This window comes from Camelus dromedarius, chromosome 11 (genome assembly GCF_036321535.1).
Source record: "Camelus dromedarius isolate mCamDro1 chromosome 11, mCamDro1.pat, whole genome shotgun sequence".
Taxonomy (NCBI): Eukaryota; Metazoa; Chordata; class Mammalia; order Artiodactyla; family Camelidae; genus Camelus; species Camelus dromedarius.
The window spans coordinates 40,685,508-40,708,698 of record NC_087446.1 but is presented as its reverse complement, the minus strand read 5'-3'; the positions used below and the strand labels follow the sequence as shown (position 1 = coordinate 40,708,698).

The 23,191-nt window shown below is 46.0% G+C and overlaps 2 protein-coding genes across 6 annotated transcripts in view; one reads left to right on the top strand and one right to left on the bottom strand.

Moving 5' to 3' along the window:
• TIMP3 (TIMP metallopeptidase inhibitor 3) overlaps nucleotides 1–5,197 on the bottom strand; it is a 56,239-nt gene extending 51,042 nt beyond the window's left edge. Inside the window, exon 1 of the mRNA XM_010994183.3 lies at nucleotides 4,737–5,197. Coding sequence (XP_010992485.2) covers nucleotides 4,737–4,857 — 121 coding nt within the window. The 5' untranslated portion in view covers nucleotides 4,858–5,197. The remainder of the gene's footprint in view (nucleotides 1–4,736) is intronic.
• The window catches only part of SYN3 (synapsin III), a 447,506-nt gene that overhangs the window by 200,521 nt on the left and 223,794 nt on the right, over nucleotides 1–23,191 (top strand). The window lies entirely within an intron of this gene.

Genomic DNA, 23,191 nt, shown 5'->3' with positions numbered 1-23,191 from the left:
GGACTAGAATTAGAGGAAGTGATCAAAACCCTTACCCTTATCTGATTTTAGATAGATAGACAAATAGACAGACAGACAGACAGATCGATCTGGATGGATGGATGGATGAATGGATACAGATGTGTACACAAATACATGCATACATGGACATAGAATGTATCCATATAATCCTTATAATTTTTAAAATGTAGATAAAAATTAAAGGGCCAGGGAGGTGCAGATTATTATTCCCCTTTTATAAATGAGGAAACTAAAACTTAAAGATAGCTAATAACATGCTTAAGTGCACACAGCCAACAAGCCTCAGAGGAAGGATTTAAGGCGAGCTCTGCTTGCCCCACGGCCTTTCCGCCACCCCACACTGCCTCACCAGGCCACCCAGGAGTTGACTATGACAAAGGCTAGAAGAAGGGGCCTCCTTGTCCATACTGGCTGGAATGGTAAAAGCCAAATGCAATGGAGAATTGTGTTGTTGTTTTTGTTTTTAATTAATGAACCTGTTGGAATGTGCCATTCAGCAGTGGAGCTGAATGGTTCCTGCTGTTCCTGCAAAACAAACAAAAGTCCCTCCACCCAAGCTACTTCTGTGGCCACTTTTCTAGCCTTATCCATCCAGGGATTGTGAAAGGGACACAGAATTGTAGGAGGGGCGCCTTCTCCAGCCAGCCTAGGACCCAGTCTCCTGACTCTGTTTTGCCTCCCACCACACTGGCCATCTGCATAGAAAGGGCACCTCACTCTAGAAGGCCTCCACTCATCCTCACCCAGAAGGGGAAGAGTATTGCCCAAGATCTCTTGTCCCCATTAGCTTGACTTTTCCCTGCACCCCAGTGAGATAAACCAAGTCATTTTTTTTTTTTTTTTACTTTGAGAGTCTCTTCCAGTTCTAATAGCCAAAGAACATTAGAAATTTTTCTCTATTTATACCCTCATGTGATAATGATGATGATGGTGGTAGTAATAGTAATTAGTTCTCACTGCCATAAAATAATGTTAAAACCTCTGGCCATTTTGGCTGTCTTCATATTTTTAAGGAAAACTCCCAAAATCCATAAGTAAAGCATTCTTCAAATGTTAACTGTCTGTTCCATCCTAGCTCTAAGAGGGGTCGTCTGCCTTAGAATATCAAGGGTAAATGAAAGTTGAAAAGTTTTGGAAGAATGGCATAACTAAGGAATGGAGTTGGCCTTACCATGCAGCAGCCAGGTGACCTTGAGCAGGCACAATCGCTTTCAGACTCTGTGTTTTCCAAGTGAAAAAAAATAGGTGTAATATCTACTCTTAAGGGTCTGTGAAGTGCCTGCACCCAGTAGGATCTGAGAGATGTCCCTTCCCTCCTACAAAGAGCAGCTCTCCTCTTTCCAAAGTTACTAAGATGTCTACAGCTCAGGTCTGCTCCCCAAGTGACTGGCTCCTCTCTGAACTCTGATCCTTTTTATTTTCCTTAAGTCACAAAGCCCAGTGTGGAGTGTAATTGTGTGTCTATGAGTGAGAGGGGATATATCGGGCCTCTTTGAAAATGGCTTCTTTGCTAATACCACAACCTCAGATCTGATACTGAAGGAATCCGCTGGCACTGGTCCCTGTCAAAACAACTCAGAGATATCCAGGGACCATCCTCCAAGGCTGGCAGCGGGCCTTCAAGCCGAGCCTCACTCTCGAATTCCCAACAGGCTCGGGGAGCAGGCTCTTAGCACTCCATTGCACAGCCCCATTCTTCTGTGCAAAAGAGGCCGAGAGGAGGGCTTGGCATTCTGAAGCAAAATCCTCTTTTCTGCCCCCGCCTCTGCAGAAACCACACACACATACACACACACACACACACACACACACACACACACACACCCCTCTGTGTGTGCATGCACACACACGTGCACTCATGTACACTCACATACCCCAATTTCCAGAAGGCTCTTGGCACTGCCCACCCCTTCCTGAGCTGGACAGAGTTGTGGAGCAGAAAGCAGGCCAAGGTTGCCTTCTTCATTCCTAGTCTTCTCGCTTCCCTCCTCCAGAGTCAAGGTTTGTCAGGAGTTTGGGGGGCAATGATTGGTGAGGAGGGGGCCACAGACATTGTGGCTGCTTCCAGGTCCTTTCCTTTCCCCCTCAGTATGTTTTATAAGCCAGCATGTAGTTAATTCTTCTCCTAAACACTTCACTAGGGTGCAGAGCCTGGAGTTGCCATAGAAACACCTTTTAACTCCTCCTCACCCAGAAGGCAGTGCCAATCCCCAGGGCTTTGGGGGAGAAAAGGCAAAAAGAGACACCTGTGGATGAGGAGAAAGGAGAGGGAAGGCCATGGAGGGTTCCTTAGAGAGGGCAACATGGCACCCGGCCATGAAGAGAAAACAGCCAGGAAGGTAATGGAAGAGGAAGCTGATGGGCTGGTGTGAGCATCATTCATGGGCTTCAGCATTGATTGGTGGAGTCGTAGGGGTCAAGGGGAATGGAATTGTCTACACATTTCCTTCAGGGAGAGAACAGGCAGCGTTTCAACCCAGATTGGAAACCAGAACGGCTGTAAGCTAGGAAAACTGGGAGCCACCTACTGGACACCAGCAGGGTACTGTAAGGCAGTGGAGGTCAATAAGCAGGCAGCCGACATCCACACCTCCCATTTTTAAAAGCATTATCTCATCCCTGCCGCTAGTGCAGTGCACCAAACCGAGACAGAACAGTTTGGAATCGGTGCCAGCAATATTGAAGATTTCTTTGTATCTTTTTTATTTTTGCTACCATGATGTTCTGGTCTTTGGGTACTTCCTGGTAACTCTGCTTTTCTCTGGGCAGTCTATTGAGGAGGGGGATATGGAAGGATTTCTTGAAAAAATTTGGAGAAATTACAAGAAACTTTCTGCATCAGTCCAGACACACTGCAGGAAACCTAAGCAGTGAGCATAGTTAAGCAATGCCCCCACTGGAAGTGGTCTCCTTGCTCTTGTTTCTACTATTCCCTGGTGAACTTCCAGGATAGAAACCCAAAAAGCCAAGGGCCAGGGGAAGGCATGAGGTCTCCCTCTCACCACACACCAAAAGATCCAAGTGAACACACTCGAGCCATTGTCAAGCAAAGGAGGATACCCTGACTCTTGACGCCAAGTGTGTGCTCTTTACTGAGCAGGACCAGAACCTTACTGCTACACCAACAGCAGCTCGTTAGCACTACTCACGTGGGAATGACACCCACGAGGTAATCATAGACAGGTCAAGTGGGATTTGGGTGGGGACAGTCAGAGGAGGAGAAAGAAAGGCTTCTAGGCCTTGGGCAGCCCAAAAGAATCCTTCCAGGCAGTCCACAAACCCAGGGGCCAGTCAGGTTCCTCAAGGAGAGGGAAGGGTGCACAACAAAGGCCCCAGGAAACCACTAACATGGGTGACCCCAGGTCACACAAACATCCATGCCGGCCAACTGGACTGACCTTCTGGTCACCACGGCCACCTCCCTGACTTCTCCTAGGCTCGCCAGGCCCACCAGCAGAGCCCCTCCCAACCTCAGCTGCCTCCCCTGCCAGGTTCCTGCCTCCTCCCCCTCCTCCCTTGCAGCACACTTGTGGAGGCCCTCACCCAGGACCCAGTGGAAAATTTCCTTCCCCTTTATGACTGTACTTAAAACACACACGCTTCATTCTTCACTTCTGAATTGACACAGGCAGAAGGTGGCTAGCTGTGTCCCACCCCACCCCCAGCCCACATATACCCTTCCCCCCAACACACACACAGCAGGGGCCACTGGACTTGCATGCTTTATGAGCTGTAAAGGAGAGGAGAGATGTTTCCCAGCTGCTACTCCACCTCTGGCCATCCAAGCACAAGAAGTGTCCTGAACACTCCCAAACAAGTTCTCCCAGGACATTCTCAAGGCCCTTGATAAAAACTGGTTCTACTTCTTACTGAGTCTCTCTAATCAAGATACTAAGTCCAGTTTGGAATAGTCACCATGATGTGACTCCTGGCATCTTTGTTCTTTTGGTGACAAATCTCTTTTCCACTTACTCAGTCTCCCCCTCCCCACACACATTCAAGGGGGGAAAAAAGCCTTCCTGTGAATTCTCACAGCTATGTGATAAGTGATCCCTCACACACGCCACCTCCTGCTTGCTATCAACACTCTCAAATACAGTTCCTCTGGGGAGGGTCAACCCCATGGCTTTCTTCTCATTTCCCCCCTTAAATCCACCCAAACTTGGCAGTCCAAGAAGCTCGGTTAGCACTTGTCTGAGGAGTGTGAGGCTGGGTTGGGTTTCAGTGAAAAGAATGAACTTCATGGGTGCAGGAGATGATGCATACTCAGAAAACTTTAAGTTTCTTCTGCAACTTTCCATGCACATGGCTGGCAACTTTTTTTTCTTAAAGAAAAAAACTATTCAACATACCAGCATTTTAGTTGGCATCCCAAGTTTTAGGAACGTTCTCCCTTTCTCCCCCAGCCCTTCCTCATGCAATAGTGCAAAGGGAAATTTTCCAGAAGTCAAAAGGACGGATGGGGACCTCACGCCCTAGAAGAGCATGGATGCAAGGGGTTCACTCAGTGTCTGTGGTTCTCTCTGGAGGGCATCTCCCCACCTAGGTCTTGCCAGAGCCCCCGCCCCAGGAATCTGAGACTCCCCACCCCGTCCCAAGCCCAGGCAGAGAAAAGGAGCGGGGCTCGCCATGCCACCCGGAGCAGCGCCTAAGTCTGGGCTGCGCGCGCGAACGGGCACCGCCGGGGCTCCAGCGGGGACATCAGGAGCGCTTACCGATGTCAGAGTTGCAGAAGGCGTCCTGGGGGTGACTGGGCGAGCATGTGCACGCCTCAGCGCCCCAGTATCCCAGGCTCCAGCTGCCCAGGAGCACGACGAACCCAAGCCAGGGGGTCATTGCCGCTGCCGCTGCCGAGGCTGCTGCTCGCCTCCCCAAAGTTGCGGTGCGCGCCGCCGGTGGGGTCGCTGCAGCCTGAGCTCGCCCGCTCGGCCTTACGGGGCAACTTTGACTCCGGGCGCGCTGCCCTCCGAGTGCCCAGTGGAACGGGATGGGGTGCGGCGAGGCTGCCTCGGCGCTGGCGCACGACTGGGCGGGTGGGCAGTCTCTCTGGGTGAAGGAGCGGGAGCTGGAGTAGGAGCTGGAGGAGCTATTGGAGCAGGAGGAGGAGAAGCTATCTGCCCGCCCGCCTGCTGCCCGCTCTGCGCTGCAGCCAGGCGGCCGAGTGATATAGCGCGGGTCCCCAGGGCACCCCCTCTTGGGCGAGCGGGGCCCGCTCCATCCGACCAATGGCAGAGCCGCATTACCTCATCAGCCCTCCAAAAAGGGGCGGGGCCGGGGGCGCGGGGCGATGGGGCGGGGCCGCCCGGGACTGTTCAGATCCTTATAGGGAATAATGCGGCTGTGGGCACGCGAGTGGGTGGGCTGGACGCGCCTCTGACCCGCTCTCGCCCAGGGGCCCTCGAAGCGGCGTCCTGGTGCCCGCTTTCACCTGCACCCTCGCCATACGCCCACCCCGCCTTCTGGGAGCCTCTGACCCAAACCTGAATCGACTACCACCTACTCAAGCACCAACCCCTGGGCAGGTCAGAGGCGGCCCTGGCCCTAGAGACCTTGACTGCGCCTGGTGGAAAGAATGGGAAAAGGCTAATTCTCCACCTTCTCTGGAGCGAGCAGTGTCAGAGAGGAAAGAACCAAGTAGATGACCTATACCCTACACACTCCCACCTTACCTCCCCGCCAGACTTTGAGGAAGCCATCTGCCTTTTGGAGCTAGCTGTGAAATGTTTCCTGGGCTCAACTGGAGTAAACTGTGAAAGTCATTCAACAAACACTGTTCTGGATGTTGGGATAAGCGAAACAAACTCCTTGCTCCTATGGAACGTGCAGGCAATATATCAGTAAATACATGAGTACATAGGGTGATTTTCCAAGGTGATAATACCATGAAGAAAATAAAACGGAATAATGGGTTAGAAATGACTGCGGAGGGCGCTGCTGTCTATGGGATAGTAAGAGAAGGTCTGTCTGATGAGATGACATCCTGGTTGAGATGTGAACAAGAAGGCGCAGCCATGTGTCAGCCTGGGAGAAGAGAACAGCCAAGTGCAAAGGCCCTGAGCTTATTTGAAAAACAATAGGCAGAAAGGGCAGAAGGAAACGGTAACCCCACCTAGGGCAGACAGGTCTCCATCCTTCAGCAAAGAATTTGGGAGTGAGCTGATCCAAAACTGGGGTAAAATGAAATCCTGGAAAACTATCCAGGATCTGAGACTACTAGCTGCAATGCATAACTGTTAATAACTAATAACTGTGACTATTTTTAGTATTCAGTAACATCTTGATTCTGTCTTATATTTTTCATACCTCACCTCATTACATCTTACAATAATCCTTTTAGATAGGAAAATCACAAAGTATTATTCACACTTTCCAGATAAGGAAACTGGTGCAGAAAGGTGACATGACTTGGCAACCAACCAGGAACACAATTCACTCACTCCCACCTTAAGAGTAGCATGTGTTTCCCTGGACTTTAGCAGCCAGTAGCTTTAACAAATGGTAGTGCAAATGCCCTTTTGCAGCTAGAGTCTTTTATCTTTTTACTCTTGCATCTCTCTTCCTTTCTATCCCAGCTCATCCCATTTGGAAAGAGACTTAAATGATTTGGCTATAGAAATGCTAAAAGTTTGGAACAAAGTAAGGACTGGAAATACTGCTCAGAAATGCAGTTCAGCCTATTTCTCAGAAACTCCTCTGTTTACACCTCAGAGAAGTGACATTGGGATGGCAGGAGCAGAAAACTTCATTGGATATGGTATTCCCAAAACATTTTTTAAACTCCCTTTTTTCCCTTAAAAATTTAAGCTGTAAGGAAGGGAATCTAGTTCCCACATTTCTCTATCTTGTTCCCTTCACAACTTTTAAGACCCCTCCCACTTTAACTGTAACTACAGCTGGACCCAGAGAGCTCTTTCCTTCTTTCAAATGTTTACTCCAGCACTTTGTTCCATGTTTCATGGGACATAATTGTACTATTTCCCCAACCACACAGGAAACACTTTGAGGCCTGAGATATTTGGCCACTCCTTTTTAGGCCTCAGAGCACAAAATAGGGTCCCAGGAGACATGGGTATGGGTGTGGCCAGCAGCCTATTGAGTCTTAAGCAATGGACACTCTGAAGGCCATGCCAAGGATCCAGGTTGAATGAGGGCATACTTGGTGGGATTTGAGAGTTTCATTTATCCCTGCACAGTGCCAGTCATGTGGAAGGTTTTAAAAGTCTTTCCAAACCGAATCCACTTTGGATAAGCGTCTAACGTGATAGAGGCCTTCTCTTCTCTTTTTTCTTTTCACTTTAAGGATTTTTCCAAAATGCCAGTAGCTTCTCCAAGGGAAGGCTTGCCTAGAATATTAGTATCAGAGAAATAACTTTTGATGAACTTCAAGGAGCTGATTCCTTATAGAAAGCATCTGAAGAATTTGACTATGGCAGCTACTTAATTATGTATGTGTAAGAGTAACCTGATTGGTTTTCCAGCTGAAAGGTAATGAAGTTGCCTTTTGGTTTATTTCTTCTCACTCCCTATCCTAAGCTGGGCCATCATCTTTGGAGGTCAGCTTCCCTTTCAGTTGGGAAGTTCTCCCTGATGTTTAACCCAAGGAGACTCCCCTCTGCCCATCCATGTGAGGCCAGCTCAGTCCTCAACCCTGAGGAAGAGAAAGAGCAAGCTTCATGAATCCTTGTAGAGGAGAGCCCTACTGCCAGGGTCAGCCCCTCCAGCGAGCAGACCTTACAGCCATCAATCGGATGTCCTGGTGTCCATGGACCTAATAATATGTAAGAATTGCTTTTTCAAGTCCACTTTGTAAGCTGGATGGAATGGACCTGGGGCTAATGGTATGAATGAAGATACCAGCTCCCCACTTTCTCTTGACAGCTAAGAACAATGATAGATTTATAAACCCCAGAAGAATTGAAGAAGTTTCTAAATCTGTCTGGCCTGTCCTCAAACCTACCAGGATGACCTGGTATTTCCTTTCCTCGAACTTTTCTAGGAAAGATGAGTCCATGTTCACCCCTCTGCATATCAAGTTCCAGGATGCTGGAATCTGTGGAAAGTTTCTCGTAGTTATTTAGAGGTCCTAAAAAATGACCTCAGAGACTACCCACCCTCATTTTATAGGTGGGAAAGATAAGGTACAAACAAGTGAAGGAATTTGCCCAAAGTCTCATGGTGAGCTAGTAACAGAGCCAAGATTGTGCTGCAGCTGCCTGAGTCCTTACCTGGGCTCGCTCGTACACACTCCTGGGCCTCAGTCTCCCCAGCTGCAGCGCATGACCTAATGTTTATACTCCTGCTGTGGAAACTGCAGCCACTCACAGTCCTGATTCTGCATTTCAGATCTATAGATGAGTTTGTTTCAGGGTCTCTCTGTACAGTGCTCAACAAGTAGAGAATTATGCCTGCACTGACTAAATAGTTCTCTGTTATGATAATAATCACCTCTGAGCCAATCAGAACAAATACAGCTCTGTACTCCTCAGAGGTCTATCTCTAGTGTTTATTTTCCCCTTTCCAAATTATCAAATACCTTTGAAAACATTCCAAACATATTGCTGCAAAAAGACTTATGAAAATTTTCTTTCTGGGAGACAAAAAAGAGGCTGGGGTGAAAAAAAAAAAACACTTGAGATTTGTTCTAAAGGTTGCTGCAGAACAATTCTGTGTGTGGATAAGTCACTTGTTCAGATTCAGTTTTTGTGTTTGTTGGATGAAAGATGTAATTTAGTGATCTCCAAGATACCTCTGGCTGGAAGGTCTAAGATTCCACGGAAAATTCTCAACAGCAAGGTGAATGTTTCTGAAGAGAAGATAGATCTTGTCATTTAAATAGATTTGAGACAAATTGAATGTGACCAGAACTGAAGCACACCCATCAATCTCTCAGTTTACACTTACTGAATTCCTATGCTGCTCCCTCCTTCAAGATTCATGCTGAAAACAAAGATTGTCATGGTGAAGGAGTAGGAGAAATTGAGGGTCTTATTCCTGATAGAGCCCCATTATAATTACTTGTTTATCTGTCTTTCTCCTGGGTCATAATACTGAAAGGTCAGGAATATGTCTTTTATTGTCTACATACCTTATTTAAAAAATTCATTGAACTCCTATACTACCTTCAGATTACAGCTTAAATGTCACCTCCTCCAGAAAGCCTTCTCTGATTCCCATCCCCAGTCTTCATCAGCCCCCTCCAGTGTTGCCCTGTGCTTCTTTCTTTCACATCACTTGGCTGACTGGAAAGTGATTGTTTACCTTCCTGGACTGTAAGCCCCTTGAGGACAGTGTTGGTAACAAAGATGTCAATAAGTATTGGTTGAGTGAATGAAACTGATTGGTCCCACTGACCCTTTCCCAGCTTTGAGGTAGGCAGATGGTAGCTCCTTGAATTGATCACGGAGCCCTATCCCTCTGGCCAGTGCTAGGGGGCACTGTAAGCCAGAGAACACCCATTCCCTCAGCCTGCAGCCCCGGACAGTTTCACTGGGAAGGTGGGAGAGGCTCAATTCCACGCTAGTCAGTGGGGTGTGGGTGCCTTTGAGTGGGTGAAGCTAACTACTCCTGTCTGCAGTGGCCACAAAGCTCTCAGTCAGCATCCCGTCTGGGTTCACAGCTGCCCAGTTTCTCCACCCCTAGGCTGGCCACATGTCAACCTAAGGAGAGCTGTGCTCTCAGAAAGCTATATACTTGTGAATCATGGGTTTGGGGGAACTGGGGAGATCTGGGAACACAGGAGAGGGTGCTGTGGTCTCACTCTTCTAGGGCAGAGCTGGCCTCTGGAAATTAAACCTGGAGAAGGTACTGACAAGACAAACACCTCTTTTCCTCCCTGCCCCTTCTCCTCCAGATCCCAGCCACAGTGCCTGCCCCTAAACCCATAGTCCATCTGAAAGTCATTACATTCAAAATAGCCTTTTCCAAGCAACAGACAGCCCTGGTCCACCCAACACCATGAGCCCTGGCCAGACCCTCAGCAGGGTTGCTGCCCAGCTCTGGGGAATTATGGACCTAAGATGGTAGGTACGTTAGGTTCTCTGTCTGGCATCGGCAGGGAGTAAATACCTTTTCTCTCTTCCATATGGAGCCAATTTCATGGCAGTAAAATTGCAGGGCGTCTCTTGCCCCAGCTCTCCCCCTAGCCCTACCAGGGAGTGAAGACCCCTTAGTATGAGTCTCTGGCTGCCGTCACCTTAATCCTAGGGTTTTTGCATTTCTTTCCATGGGCAGCTTATTCCTAGGGATTTTAAGCCAGAAAACACATGTGCACAGTGGAGACATTTTATGCCCAGTTTTCTGGGGTGGTGGGAGATGGGAAACAGAGCTAAAATTTTAGCACTTGCTCTTTCTTTAAAGTGACTGTGTGCTCAGTTGGTCGATTATTTCTGTGACAGATAATATGAAGTGGAGGCAGAACTTCCCTTCCTCAACCCTGTCTTAATGTCTTCCTTATGCCCATGGAGTTTGCGTGTTTTTCCTCTAAAAATGAGTAGCTCCTTTGTGGTTTCTTTGAAGGTTGCATGCTCAGCTTTGCACATAAGACACACACAGGTGTCTCTGCCTGGTGCTCTTGTGGCTTGGGAGGGAACAGGACGGATAACAGACGTAGGGTCAGTCTGCTGTCAGACTGAACTGAAGATCCTGTTTCTGCCAGGGCACTTGAGCTCTTTTCAGTGGAACCTGTTGGAATTGAAACTGACTTGTCCTGTGCAATGTGGACATCCAAAGAGGATCTGACACTGTTGATCACATCCTGCTTTAAACTCGGCTGCTGAGACTCCACTTTCTCTGGGGTTTTGCTTTCTACCTCTCCAACTGTACCTTCTCAGTCTTCTTGGCAGACTCTTCAGGCTCTTCCTGCCACTGAAATGTAGGTGTTTCCCAGTCGTCTGTCCTTGGCTCCCTTCCCTTCCAGCCTCCACATGCCCCCTGGCTAATCCCACTGTCTCCCCTGGATCTACCTGCCACTTTGCTGTGTGCACTGGAATCAGCAGTGTACGCAGCAGCATCCCTCTGAGCTCCTGTCTAGAACCAGTGTCCCCCTGGACGAGTTCACCTGGAAGTCCTGTGCCTGCTCAGACCCTAAGGGTCCAAACTCATTGTCTTTTCCTCTCAGTCCCCTCTGGTGTTACCCATCCCTGCCAAAGGCACCATCATTCATCAAGTCCTGTAGATTTTCATTCCACACATGTCTTCTAACCATCCCTTTCTCCCCATCCCACCATTTCTGCCTTGGATCAGGCCCCCATAGAGTCTTTCCTGACAATTTCAATAGTCATATAATTGCTTGCTCTATCCAAAGTCTTTTTCTATCAAATTCAACTTTTGAACTGCTGCTTGTGTAAAATTTTTCAAATATAAATCTGAAATCATGCTGTCCTCTGCTTAAATGATTCATTTGTTCTCTACGGCTTTCTGAACAAAGTCTTAAACTCCAAACAAAGGCACACAAGGCCCTCTGTGATCTGACTCTTCCTGGGGCCCCACAGAGGGGGACCATTCACATAGAACACGATGTGATTTCTACCCCTGCAGTTACACAACAGCAGGTCCTGTCCTTGCTTATCTCACTAAACCTATGCCCTCATTCCCCTCTCCCAACCTTTTACGTTCCAACTATCAGTTTCCTGCCTCTGACGCTTGTTCACGCTGCACTCTTTGCCTGGAATCCACCTTCAACCAATGTATTCCTAACCCTCCTCTGTCTCATCTGTCAGAGTCTTTATCTTTCTGGATTCAGCCTGAATCATCACCTCATGGATGTTTTCCTGACCCTCTCTCTGCCTCAGCAGAAGTGACCACCACTCTGAGGCCTCTCCTCCCTCATTCCCCTCCCACTCACACCATATCCCCCAGGTTTCCACTCCATGCCTCCCACACTCTGTTGCCCCTAGTGGTTGAAACATCTTTCCCTCCCTTAGACAGCAAGCAATTCCAGGAGCGTCTTCAGTGCCTAGCACAACATCTGCACATCTTAGGCACTTACCAAACATTGAGAGAATAAACTAACCAAAGAACGGCAGGGAAAGGAGTGGGGAGGGGCAGTCAGTGTATCACCTTCACAAATTTACCATAACAGACGTTCTGGAATCCAGCTTCTTGGGTCCAGAAACTCAACTCGATGCAGCTCCCAGAGTTAAACAGTCCCAGGGACACTATGATTCATAAGAGACTACCCCCACCAACCAAATTCCATTTTCTTTGTTTCCAATGAGATATTTAATTGTCATGTAGGGTAGGGCATTCATGTCAATATGACCTTATATTTTCTTTTCCTGATAACCATAGAGAGCTTCTTATGAAGTTAGTTTCTCATCAGAAAGTTGCTTTAGTATGTATGGAGTCAGAACACAGGGAATGAGGTCAGAGAGTCAAAGAATGAGTATCTTCAGCTGAGATACTATGGAATTCTCCTTCTTACTGAGGGGAAGCCTTGGCCAAGGAGGGCGCCAGTGCTCACACCTGCTGACAAGAGCCCCTCTTCCTGGACAGTGACAAGGCTGGACATACATTGCCGACTTTGGCCCCTTTGGTCTTTCCATTTCTCTGCTCCAAACTTGCCACCCCTCTCTTCTTTAGCCCAGACTTTTTCTGCACTGGGAATATCCATTTGGTTTCTATATTTTAGGTTACAGTCACCATCCACTAATGACCCTCAGGTCAAGAAGTTTGGGTTCTGGGTTTTGAACTTACCCCTTACTGCGTCTTCATTTACTGCCACGGACAGCCAGGCCATGTGTGGTGTGTGAACTTACTGCTTCAGTGCTCAGAAGACAGACAGCCTTCTTTCCAAGTTGTGGGGGGACTCTTGAGTATCATTGCTTCACTGACAGTCTCTATTTGCCTCACAGCTTGTAAGTCAGTGTGATCATCGACTCTTTGGAGGAAAGGTGCAGGGGCCTCCTTCCTGCCCTTCTTCCTTCACATTTCCTTAGACATTGACTCGATCTCCGCTAGTACCCAGTAGGCGCTGGGAATCTAACAGTGAACAAGGCACAGAACTGCCCTCAAGGAGTTCCCAGTCTAGTGGGAGAGAAAGATGCAAAAACAACAGTGAGTGGTATGAACTATAACAGGAGGGTCAAGTGTGTCATGAGATGCTGGACCGCCTAACCAGGGAGTGGCGTGATGTTTGGATTATTGTAAGACAGAGGGTCAGAGATGGGAGAGAACTGTGGGTCATCATATCCAAACCCCTCATTTTACAGATATAGAAAAAGACCCAGAGATGTGGGCTTTTATATGGTCACACAGGATTATTGCCAAACATGAGACAAGAAGTCAGACCCCTTAGTATCTCATCATCTTCCCATCACTTTAGGCTCGTCTAATTCAGTGCTGGGCCCATGAGAGATACACAGTTAATAATTATTTCCCTGCCCTGTAACATTCATCAACTTTGGGATGATGAGCTGAACAGTTCTAAGGCAAGGGAAAGGAAAGGGAACTCAAGTTAGTGGAGTACCTGCTATGTACGATGCACTTTCAATGCAGTATTTCCTCCACCCCTCACAATCCTAAAAAATAGGTATTATTTATGCCCATTCTACAGTCAAGAAAACTGAGGCTCAGAAGTTAAATTACATTTCCAATTTCATATAAGGAAGGGAGTGACAGAGCTGTGATTCAGACCTAGAGGTCTCTTTCCAAACTAGCAGCCTTTCTGGAGACTGCAAAGTTACTATACCCATAGGTTCATGAAGGACTGGTGATTTCCTCTTCATCTTTCGTGTTCCCATTGAATATTCAGAGCTCTTGATCATTGTATGATGCAACCAAGCAGAAGGAGACAAGGTACCCCCCACCGAGGGCTGTTGAGGGAGATTTATCAGCAGGCAAATGAGATGCATCATCTCTTGTTCAGTCTGGTTCGCAGTGGAGAAAAGGCAGGAGAAATCATACAGCGGGCAATATCTGGGGATACGGGTAGGTCCTTCTTTACTCTGAATTTGGATGGTTGCCAAAGGAAAATTACATTTATATTACCAAAACAGGGCCCATGATCCAGAGGCAAGCTGATAGACTAGTGATCAGTACATTTTAACAGCTATTGAATATAGCATCATTTCCTCCTGAAATTTTAAGCATAAGATTGAGGCAATATACCAGATTTTTGTCTCAGTTCTGCCACACACAGTAGCTGAGTGATCATGAGTAAATCAATGAACTCCTTTTCTTCAAATGTAAAAGCAGGGGTTTGGACTTTATGATCTCTCAAGGCCTCCCAATGGGATATCCTGACAAGGGGGTTAGGGACCAAAGCTTTACTGATGTCAGTAAACCTGGGTTTTGATCATTTTTCACCTTTTCACTGTGACCTTGAACAAGTTCCTTAACCTCTCTGAGGATCAGATGTCTAATGGTAAAATGAAGGAGCAGTTCATACCTCATAGGATCTTCATGAGTCTGGGTTCATGGAACAGTGAATACAGTACAGGCACAGTGCCTGGCACATGGTAAATTCTCACTGAGAACCTATACGGACCAGGGTGTGGCCCTACCCCAGAGATATAGAGGCGAATGAGGCCCCTGCCATCAAGTAGCCTACTAATGATCTGTGTTTATTAGGGAAGAGCATATTCTCGTATCCTTTCCCCTTTGACTATGTACGTAATACCCAAAGAAGGGATGAGGGAAAGGAGGAAGGAAAAAAGACTAACACTTGATAGTAATAGCTGATTCTTACAAAGTGCCTCCTAGGTGCAGGGCGTTCTTCTAGGTGGTATGCGTATAGTAATTTGTGCTAGCGCTTATACCAAAAATTGTGAGGAAGACAGGATTATCCTCACCATCCCTTTTTATTTCAAATATAGAAACGAAGGTACAGAGAGATTTTGTAACTTGCTCAAGATTACATGGCCAGGGTACTGCAGTGCTAGAGTTTGAATCCAAAGCAGTCTGGCCCAAAAGCCCACGATCTTAACCACCCAGCCAGCCTGCTTCTTCATGGAGAAAGTGAACATGCAGAAAATAGCAAGATACAAGGGGCCGATGCCCAGTGTCTGTCACTGGATGGGTCTTCCTTCCCAGAATGCCTTGCACCCACCTGTCAAAGTGTGTGAGAACATGAATCACCGGTGGTCCCTGTCAAAAGGACACTTAGTAGGGCACTGAATACATCAGCAGGCCTGACTGAAGAATAATACTCATGAGGTCAATGTGATTTCTGACTTGGGATGAGCACAGAGCTAGAAGCAGCACACTTATTCAAGTCCTATTGCCTCCATCTACTGAGTTTCTCTGCAAACTTATATTTCTCCTCTGCAAAGTGAGGACAAACATTAATTCACAGAGGTAGTTTTAAGGATGAAATAATAAATAACTAACATTGAGGATTTATTATGTGCCAGATCCTGTTTTACATACTTTACAGATATAGATGTATTTAATTCTCAAAACTCCAAGTGTAGGTGTTGTTATTATCATGCCCATTTTATGGAAAAGAAAGTCAAGGCACAGAGAGGTTCAGTAACTTGGTTAAGATCACACAGTTAATAAGTGATGGAACCAGAATCAGAAGTTCAGCGTCCAGTTCGGTGCTTCTTACCACCTCTCTGCACTCCAGTGATCAGTTGAAAACATTTTGCAAACACTAAATGTCATTGTTGTCTGTTCTCTCATATCCATGTCTTAAGTCTTTGTTCGTGCTGTTCCCTTGGCCTGGAGTGCCTTTCCTTCTCTCACTTGACTACCTCTCACTTGTCTGGTGGGGTGAAGAGTAAGATTCCAGAGCCCCCAGTTGGTGTTCTGGAACTGTCTCATGCTGGCTTGTGAGAGCTGATTGTTAAATTTTCTGGAATTTTGCCAGGCAGTTGTTAAACACAGCCATTACTAAAGATGTAATTATATAAACTTACAATCAAACAAATTATATTAACAACACAGGTAATGACTACTTAAAGCTTGTCACTTCCTCATTATTTTATTATGTCATACTCTTATCTATGCTCTTGAGGTTATTTCCAGCTATTGTATCTGTATGGTTGAAATAGTATAGAGTTGTATGCTGCTGTACATTCTTCCTAAGTGACCTCTGCATTCAGTAACTTGAAATTGGCCATGATGGGAATATTTACACCATAGTAATAGATGCTACAAACCAGGCTTTTTGTCCCGAGGAGCTAGTTGTTATGTATATCCCAGTACACCGATACCATTTCTTAACTGTATGATCTTGAAGAAGAAACTTTCCTGTGCCTCAGTTTTCTGACCTGGAAAATAGGGACAACATTAGTGCCTATCTCACAGGATTGTGAGGAACAAAATGGTACTTGGAAGGGATTTAGCAGAACACCTGGCACAGAGTCAGTTAGTGGCCCCTGTCAATATTATTATTAAGGCCATATTATTATTATTAGGCATCATCTTCTGTAAGTAGCCTTTCCTTCCACCCAAGCTGGGTTCTATCTTCAGAGATTGTCTGTGACTTGATATTTATCACACTACACTGGGATTATCAGTTTCCATATCATTTTCCCTCTTTAGGAAGTGAGGTAGTTAACAAAATCTAATTGAGTTTTCTCTTCTGAGCACTTAGCATATTGCCTGACACACAGTATGTCCTCAACAAACTGTTAGGTTATTAGTGAGGAAAGCATTCAGAAGCTACTGAAAAATCAGAATTAGGGAACTTGGAGGTTTCTCTAATCACATTATAAGCTTTTAAGAAATTCTCCACATCCAAGAACTGCTGAAATATTATGTTTGGGGTTCATGCCTAGGGAGTACCTTGTAATGTGGTCATTTTGGAATTTCAGGAACTAAAAGCCCCCTGACATGGTGCCCAGACAGACCCACCACACAGTGAACTCTTTTATAGCAAAGTTTTCAGTGTGTATAATATGAAGCCCCTATAATAGTCTTAGCACATTAAGTAAGAAGATGACCAGTAACTTTCCAAACTGCTTGAAAGTAGCTGGAACTGCCTTTACCTCAAATATTTAGAAAAAAAAAAAAAAAAAGATCTTGATGTTACATCAACAAACTCTAAAAGAGATTGCACAAACCTGGAGTGCCTTTCAAGGCCTGGGAGCCAATGATCAGAGGCTGATTTCAGGGGAGAGGCCAAAGGCATGTTGAAAAATTATTTTTTGTCTGTTGTTCCTTTGTATGAACTGGTTGCTGGCTTATGCAACACCCAGTAATTAAAATGGCTGGAATGCTTTGCATTTTTATAGCAACGTGAAGGCGGCTCAGAGGCCTGGAGCTGGAGCCAGCTGGAGGCCCAGTGATCCTCCCCTGGCTGCCCCTTGGCCTGGCAGAGGAGGCTGGCATCTGCCTTGGGGTGCAGGGTGGCAGGGAGGAGGGAGGATGTCAAAGGGGTCAGGAATATTCCCAGTGCTCTCCTCCTTCCCTAGTCAGGTGTATCCAGGTGCGCCACCTCTAGAAAGAAGATATGCGTAGGCCACCCACCTTCTGAAGTCTATAATGATGAGTGTCCTCATTCCTCCCCGTGAAATGCAAACACTCTCTTTCCACTATTTTCTAAAGTAGCTGTCCATGGGGGAAAGTTGTGCATACAAAATTGTGTCAACAATAATAGAGCTATCCTTACTAAATATCTACCCTGGGCCAGGTCCTGTACTAATAACATTACATATATTATCTGATTTCAAGAAAAAAAGAAAAACCCTTAGATCACATCGCTTTCCTGCTCAAAGCTCTCTCTGGATCCATAATGCATTTAAAATGAATTCTAAATGCCTCACCCTTCCATCTCCAGCATATGTAGTCCCTGCCATCTTACATCCTCCACTCTCCCTCCAGCTCATCGTGTTCCCACCATGCTGGCCTCCTTTCCATCCTTTCACTGAGCCCAGCTCAGTCACTGCTCCAGGACCACCCCACCTCCTCCCTTTGACCTTCCCAGGTCCTGCCATAGTCAGTTCCTTCTTGTTATTCAGCTTCCAGCTCAGATGTCACCTTCTTAGACGTCTGCCCTGGCTGAAATAGTGCAACTATCCCTGGTCACTCATGCCACCCATTGCCCTGTTTTTCAGATTTATTTCCTTTTCAGTACTTACTTCTATCTGAAGAAGAAAAAAAAAACTTAACTTGTTTGTTTACTTTTTATTCACTGTCTTTTCCACCTAGAATAGAAGCTTCTCGAGGTCAGGGCCCTCATCTGTTTTTCCTCTTGTGCATCCGCAGTGCCTCAGTATTCAATAAATATACGTCAAGATAATGAATCTTCACAACAACCCAACAAGCTAGACATCATTGTCCTGATATTCCCCCATGAGAAAGCTGAAGCTCAGGGAGGTCAAATCACTTGCCCAAGATCATCTCATAGGAACTGATGTACCCAAGGTCTCTGCCTCTTAAGCCCATGCTTTGGGATGGGTATGCACAACTTTCCCCCATGAACAGCTACTTTAGAAAATAGTGGAAATGTAGTGCCTGCATTTCAAGGGGAAGAATCAGGACGCAAGGCTACCTATGAGCCCTTTAGTAGTATAATGATAGTGGTACCAGGAAATATGAATGTAAACACTTGATGGGACCCCACCACGCTGGTGTTCTAGTCCAAGTTCTGCCACCTATATTACCTTGGATGAGTTAGTTACCCTCTTTGGGTGTTTTTTTTTGGACGGGCAAAGGGTATCTGCTTCTACTTCCCCAGGGACAATTACATGTCAGTGTTTGAAGCCCTGTCATTCCAATGCCTCCCCTGTCCTGAGATGGAGAGGCTTGTATGTTGCATGAATCACTAGGATGGGAACCACATCGTGGGGGAATGATGCTCTCCTGACCACGTGCGTGTGCCCTGCCTGTGGGTAACTTTGGGAATTAGCAGCTGGATTTAGAAGTTGGCTTTTAAAGTCTTTAGGGTGCTCGAGGATGGGCAGACTTACTTAAATGAATAACATCATCAGTGCCCCTCTCAGTGTCCACGCTTTGCCTCCCTGATAGAGCTTGGCTGCTCAGCCTGTCCTTCTGGCCCCAGAGTCTGCCTCAGCCTCACTCTCCCCAGGTTTCATCCTAGCCAGGCAGGATCTGTGCCCTTCCTCACTATGACACAAGTTGTATCTTCTCCTTACCATTGGCTTTTTAAGAAGTGTTTTGTTTTGATGTGATTCCAATTTATAGAAAAGTTGCAAGAATAGTTCAAAGGATTACAAGATACCTTTTGCCCAGAATTTAGCCCAAAAGGTTAACATGTTACTATTTCCTCTCTTCCTTCCTTTGCCTGCACGCTCGCTCGCTCGCTCTCTCTCTCTCTCTCTCTCTCTCTCTCTCTCTCTCTCTCACACACACACACACACACACACACACACACACACACAACTGTTTACGAGTCAGCTGCTGACATGATACTTCTTTACCCATAAATATTTTGCAAACACAGGCCACCATCAGCTTCTACAGTGTGGAGCAGCTTAGCCCCTGGGGTCAGTCCATGGGGTTTGCATTCCAAACCCCAACTCTACCTCTTACTAACCATGTGCTTTTATGCAGAAAATTTCACTCTTTACTTCCTCATCTATAAATTGGGGGCACTAAGAGCACCTACCTTCTAAGGCCAAACTAAGAATTAAATGAGATACCCCCCTTTTGATGGCTCAGCACTGTGCTTGGGATGTGGAAAGTGCGTGATAAGTAAATGGGAGCATGTTTTGCTGCAATGCCAATGTTTTTTCTTCTTTGAAATGATATTAATTCCTTGGATTTTTCCTTCTCCTTCTTCTTCAGGCCAGTTCTCATAGGAAAAAGCAAGACAGGTTCTGTCATTCATTAACCCCTTATTTACTGAGCACCAATGTCTGATCTCACCCTGTTCTGATTATTGAGACAAAGCAGCAAAGAAGACAGACAGCCCCTGTCCTGAGAGAACGTGTTAGCATGGTGGAGACAGACAGTGGGCATGGAAGCAAACAGATGGACCACTTCAGTGGGTCATAAGTGCAATGGAAAAGAGAAAACTGAGTGACTTTGGAGCCACGGAGCAGGCAGGGGCTCTTTTGATTGGGGTAACTGGAGATGACTTCTCAGAGGAGATCAAAGTTCCAGTAGATCCTTTTAGTCTGAGAAAATGCCTTCTGGGAGCATGTCAGGCACAATTTGGTTGCTCAATAAATGTTTTTCTCTTGATTGTGTGCACAGGGGGATGCATGAGAGTTTTAAATTCTCCCAAAAGAACATAATCATGCGAACAAGCACTTCTCTACAACTTGCTTGGAGCCATGCACTTTACATAAATTATCCTGTCAGCCTTCCTGGACTCCCTGTGAAGTTGGTATTATTCACTTCATTTTATAGATGAGGAGACTGAGGTTCAGAGAAGCAAGTTCATTTGCCCAAGAACAAAGAGAAAGTAAAAAGGGGTCCTCTGACTATACGTAGCATCAGAACTCCACCCAAAACCACAACATCAGCCTCGTTCTGCTCATAAGGATAAAATGGCAGGTTTTCATTTGAAGAATGAGTTTTGTGCTAGATGTTACAGGCACTTTTCTAACCCCAGCTCTGCTGTTTATGAGCTGTGAGTCTTGCTGTAACCCTCATGACACTGAATGGTCCCTCTCATTTGCTCCGGCTGTAACAGGTGAGTTCACCTGTTTTTTTGTTTTGTTTTGTTTTGTTTACTTTCTCTGCCTCCTCTTTGACAGTGAAAAGTAATGCAAACAAGGAAGAGAATTAGTAGGAAAACAAATGAGCTGCAGATATCACCTGTACCAAATAATCATATCGAGAGCCAGAGAGTAGGCCTGCCTTGGAGGGGGCATGGAGTAGAAAGATGACTCCCCTGCCTCACAACATCCAGACTCAGCCTAGTACTCTGTGCACAGTAGGGGCTCAAGCCTGCTCTTCTATGAACAAATACAACTGTTCTCTTAACGCCAGTTAGAAAAGCAGTTGACATTGTTCATGGCCGCACCTCATGCAGTGTGCAAATAATGCTAACTGTTCTATTTCAGGACTCCTGTTTTAAGCAAGCCACTGACATATTAGAGAGTTTTCAAAGTAGGATGGATAGGAGAGAGTTACCATTGTGGTTAGTTGACTAAATTAATTATCTATTCCTGCATGACAGTATTACCAAACACTTAGTGGCTTAAAACAACACACTTTTATAATCTCACAGTTTCTATGGGTCAGAAGTCCAGGCCTGGCTTAGCTGGGTCCTCTGTAAGGCCACAGTCAGGATGTTGACTGGGGCTGTAGCTTCATCTTCCTTGCTCACATGATTGTGGCAACATTCCATTTCCTGTGGACTCAGTTTCTCACTGGCTAAGGGCTCCTTGTCATGTGACTGTCTATAGGCAGCTCATTATATGGCAACTTGCTTCTTCAAAGCCAGCAGGGAAGAATGTATCCTCCCAGGATGGGCCTTGCAGTCTTATATAATGTGATCATTTATGCATAATCATATAGATCCCATCGCATTTGCTGTATTATACTGGCGGAAAGCATGTGGGTTAAGGAAATTATGCAAGGATGTAAATACCAAGAGGAGGGACTCACAGGGACCACATTAGCTTACCCTTCAAACAGAGTGAACAGAAGGTTTAGAATGTGAAAAGCCTTAGAAAGCATGGAGTACAGAGTACAGTTGAAGGCAATTGAAAATTTTAACCTGGAGAAGAGGAAAATAGTAATAATAAACACTTAAATGCTTTAACTGAGGACTTTTTATATATTAGCTCGCTTAACTGTCATATAAGGTAGATATCTATAAGGTAGATACTGTTACCATCCCCACTTTATAGATAAGGAAACTGGGCACAGATATTTCAAGTAATATGCCAAGTTGACACAACTATTGAGTAGTACTGCTGGGAGTTGAACCCAGGCATTCTGCCTCCAGGGTTTATGCCCAGCAAGGACTGTCAGTCATTAGAAGACAAGGTTAAGTTTCCCTTAAAAGATCAAAGACCAAAGGGTAAAAGCTATTGCGTGGTAGATTCGGGGCTTACCAGAAACTCTGAGTCCTCATTGCTAAGGCATAATTAGCAAGTGCTGAGGAGCAGTTGTCCAGGTTAGACTAGGCAAGTATGCTTGTGTGTACCACAGTCTGCACCACTTCATATTGTCTCTTTAACTGAGACCATAGGTCAGTTATTTCTCAGACTGTACCGTGAACTCCTAGGCCAGGCATTTGAGCAATATAAACCTGTGGTCACAGGAGGAAGAAGCAAAGGAGGAGCTGGGCCTTAGTGACTATGTGAGAGGCTCAGCAGCTGTAGGAGGGGAGCCATAGGACAAGGATGCAAGTATCAAGCAGGTCAGCCTCCACTGTGAGCTGAGACCAAGACCCTCACTCATTTCCCTGGGTCTTTAGCTCCCTTACCTGTATGGCAATGGCTGTTTCTGGTCCCACTGGCCCTTGGGAAGATCCAGTGAGATCGTGGAGAATGAACTAACTAACCCCTAAACATCCTTCGAGGCCCAGATCCATAGACTAAGCGAAGCCAGATTCCTTGTATTAGAACTACAAGACCTGAAAACCCATTTGTTTTCCTTCTTATTGTGGAATTTTCCTTCAGAAATAGTTTTTAAAGGGGGAAAAATTCCAACCCTTTGAGAAAATAGAAAGGGGAGGACTCATGGAGGGAAAGCTTCATTGTTAGGTAAGGAGTTCTTTGTGGATGCTTTTTTGTTCTATTTTTAAAAGAAAGCTATTCTTCAAGAGAATGAAAAGAAAAAGGGAGGAGAGAAGCATATCCTGCTGTGGATCTACTCTGCCCAAGAATCCCAATGCAGCCCCTGGAGAAAGGAAAATGCATCAGAAAATGATCTGGGAAACCCTTAAATAGCAGTTGTGCCTTGGCCCTGCCTCAGTCCATCATCAACAAAAATAATAATAGCTAACAGTTAAATAGCATTTACTATGTGCCAGGGACTGATGTAAGTACTTTATTATTAATTCCTTTAAGCCTCAGCTCAGCCCTGTGGGGCAAACATGATTATCATAATCCCATTTGATTGGTGTGAACTGAAACCCAGAGAGGTTAGGTAACTGGCCTTGCCCAAGGCCACACTGCCCATTGGAGGCAGAACCAGGATTCAAACCCTTATAGTCTTGCTCTAAGACTTGTGCCCTAAAACCACCACCTACTCAGACCCTCACGGATTGACTGAACAGGTAGGTGGATAAGGCATCATGCTAGGTACCAGGGGATGAGAGGGAGGAGGAGAGAGGCATGAGGAAAGAGCAAGACCCTAAAAG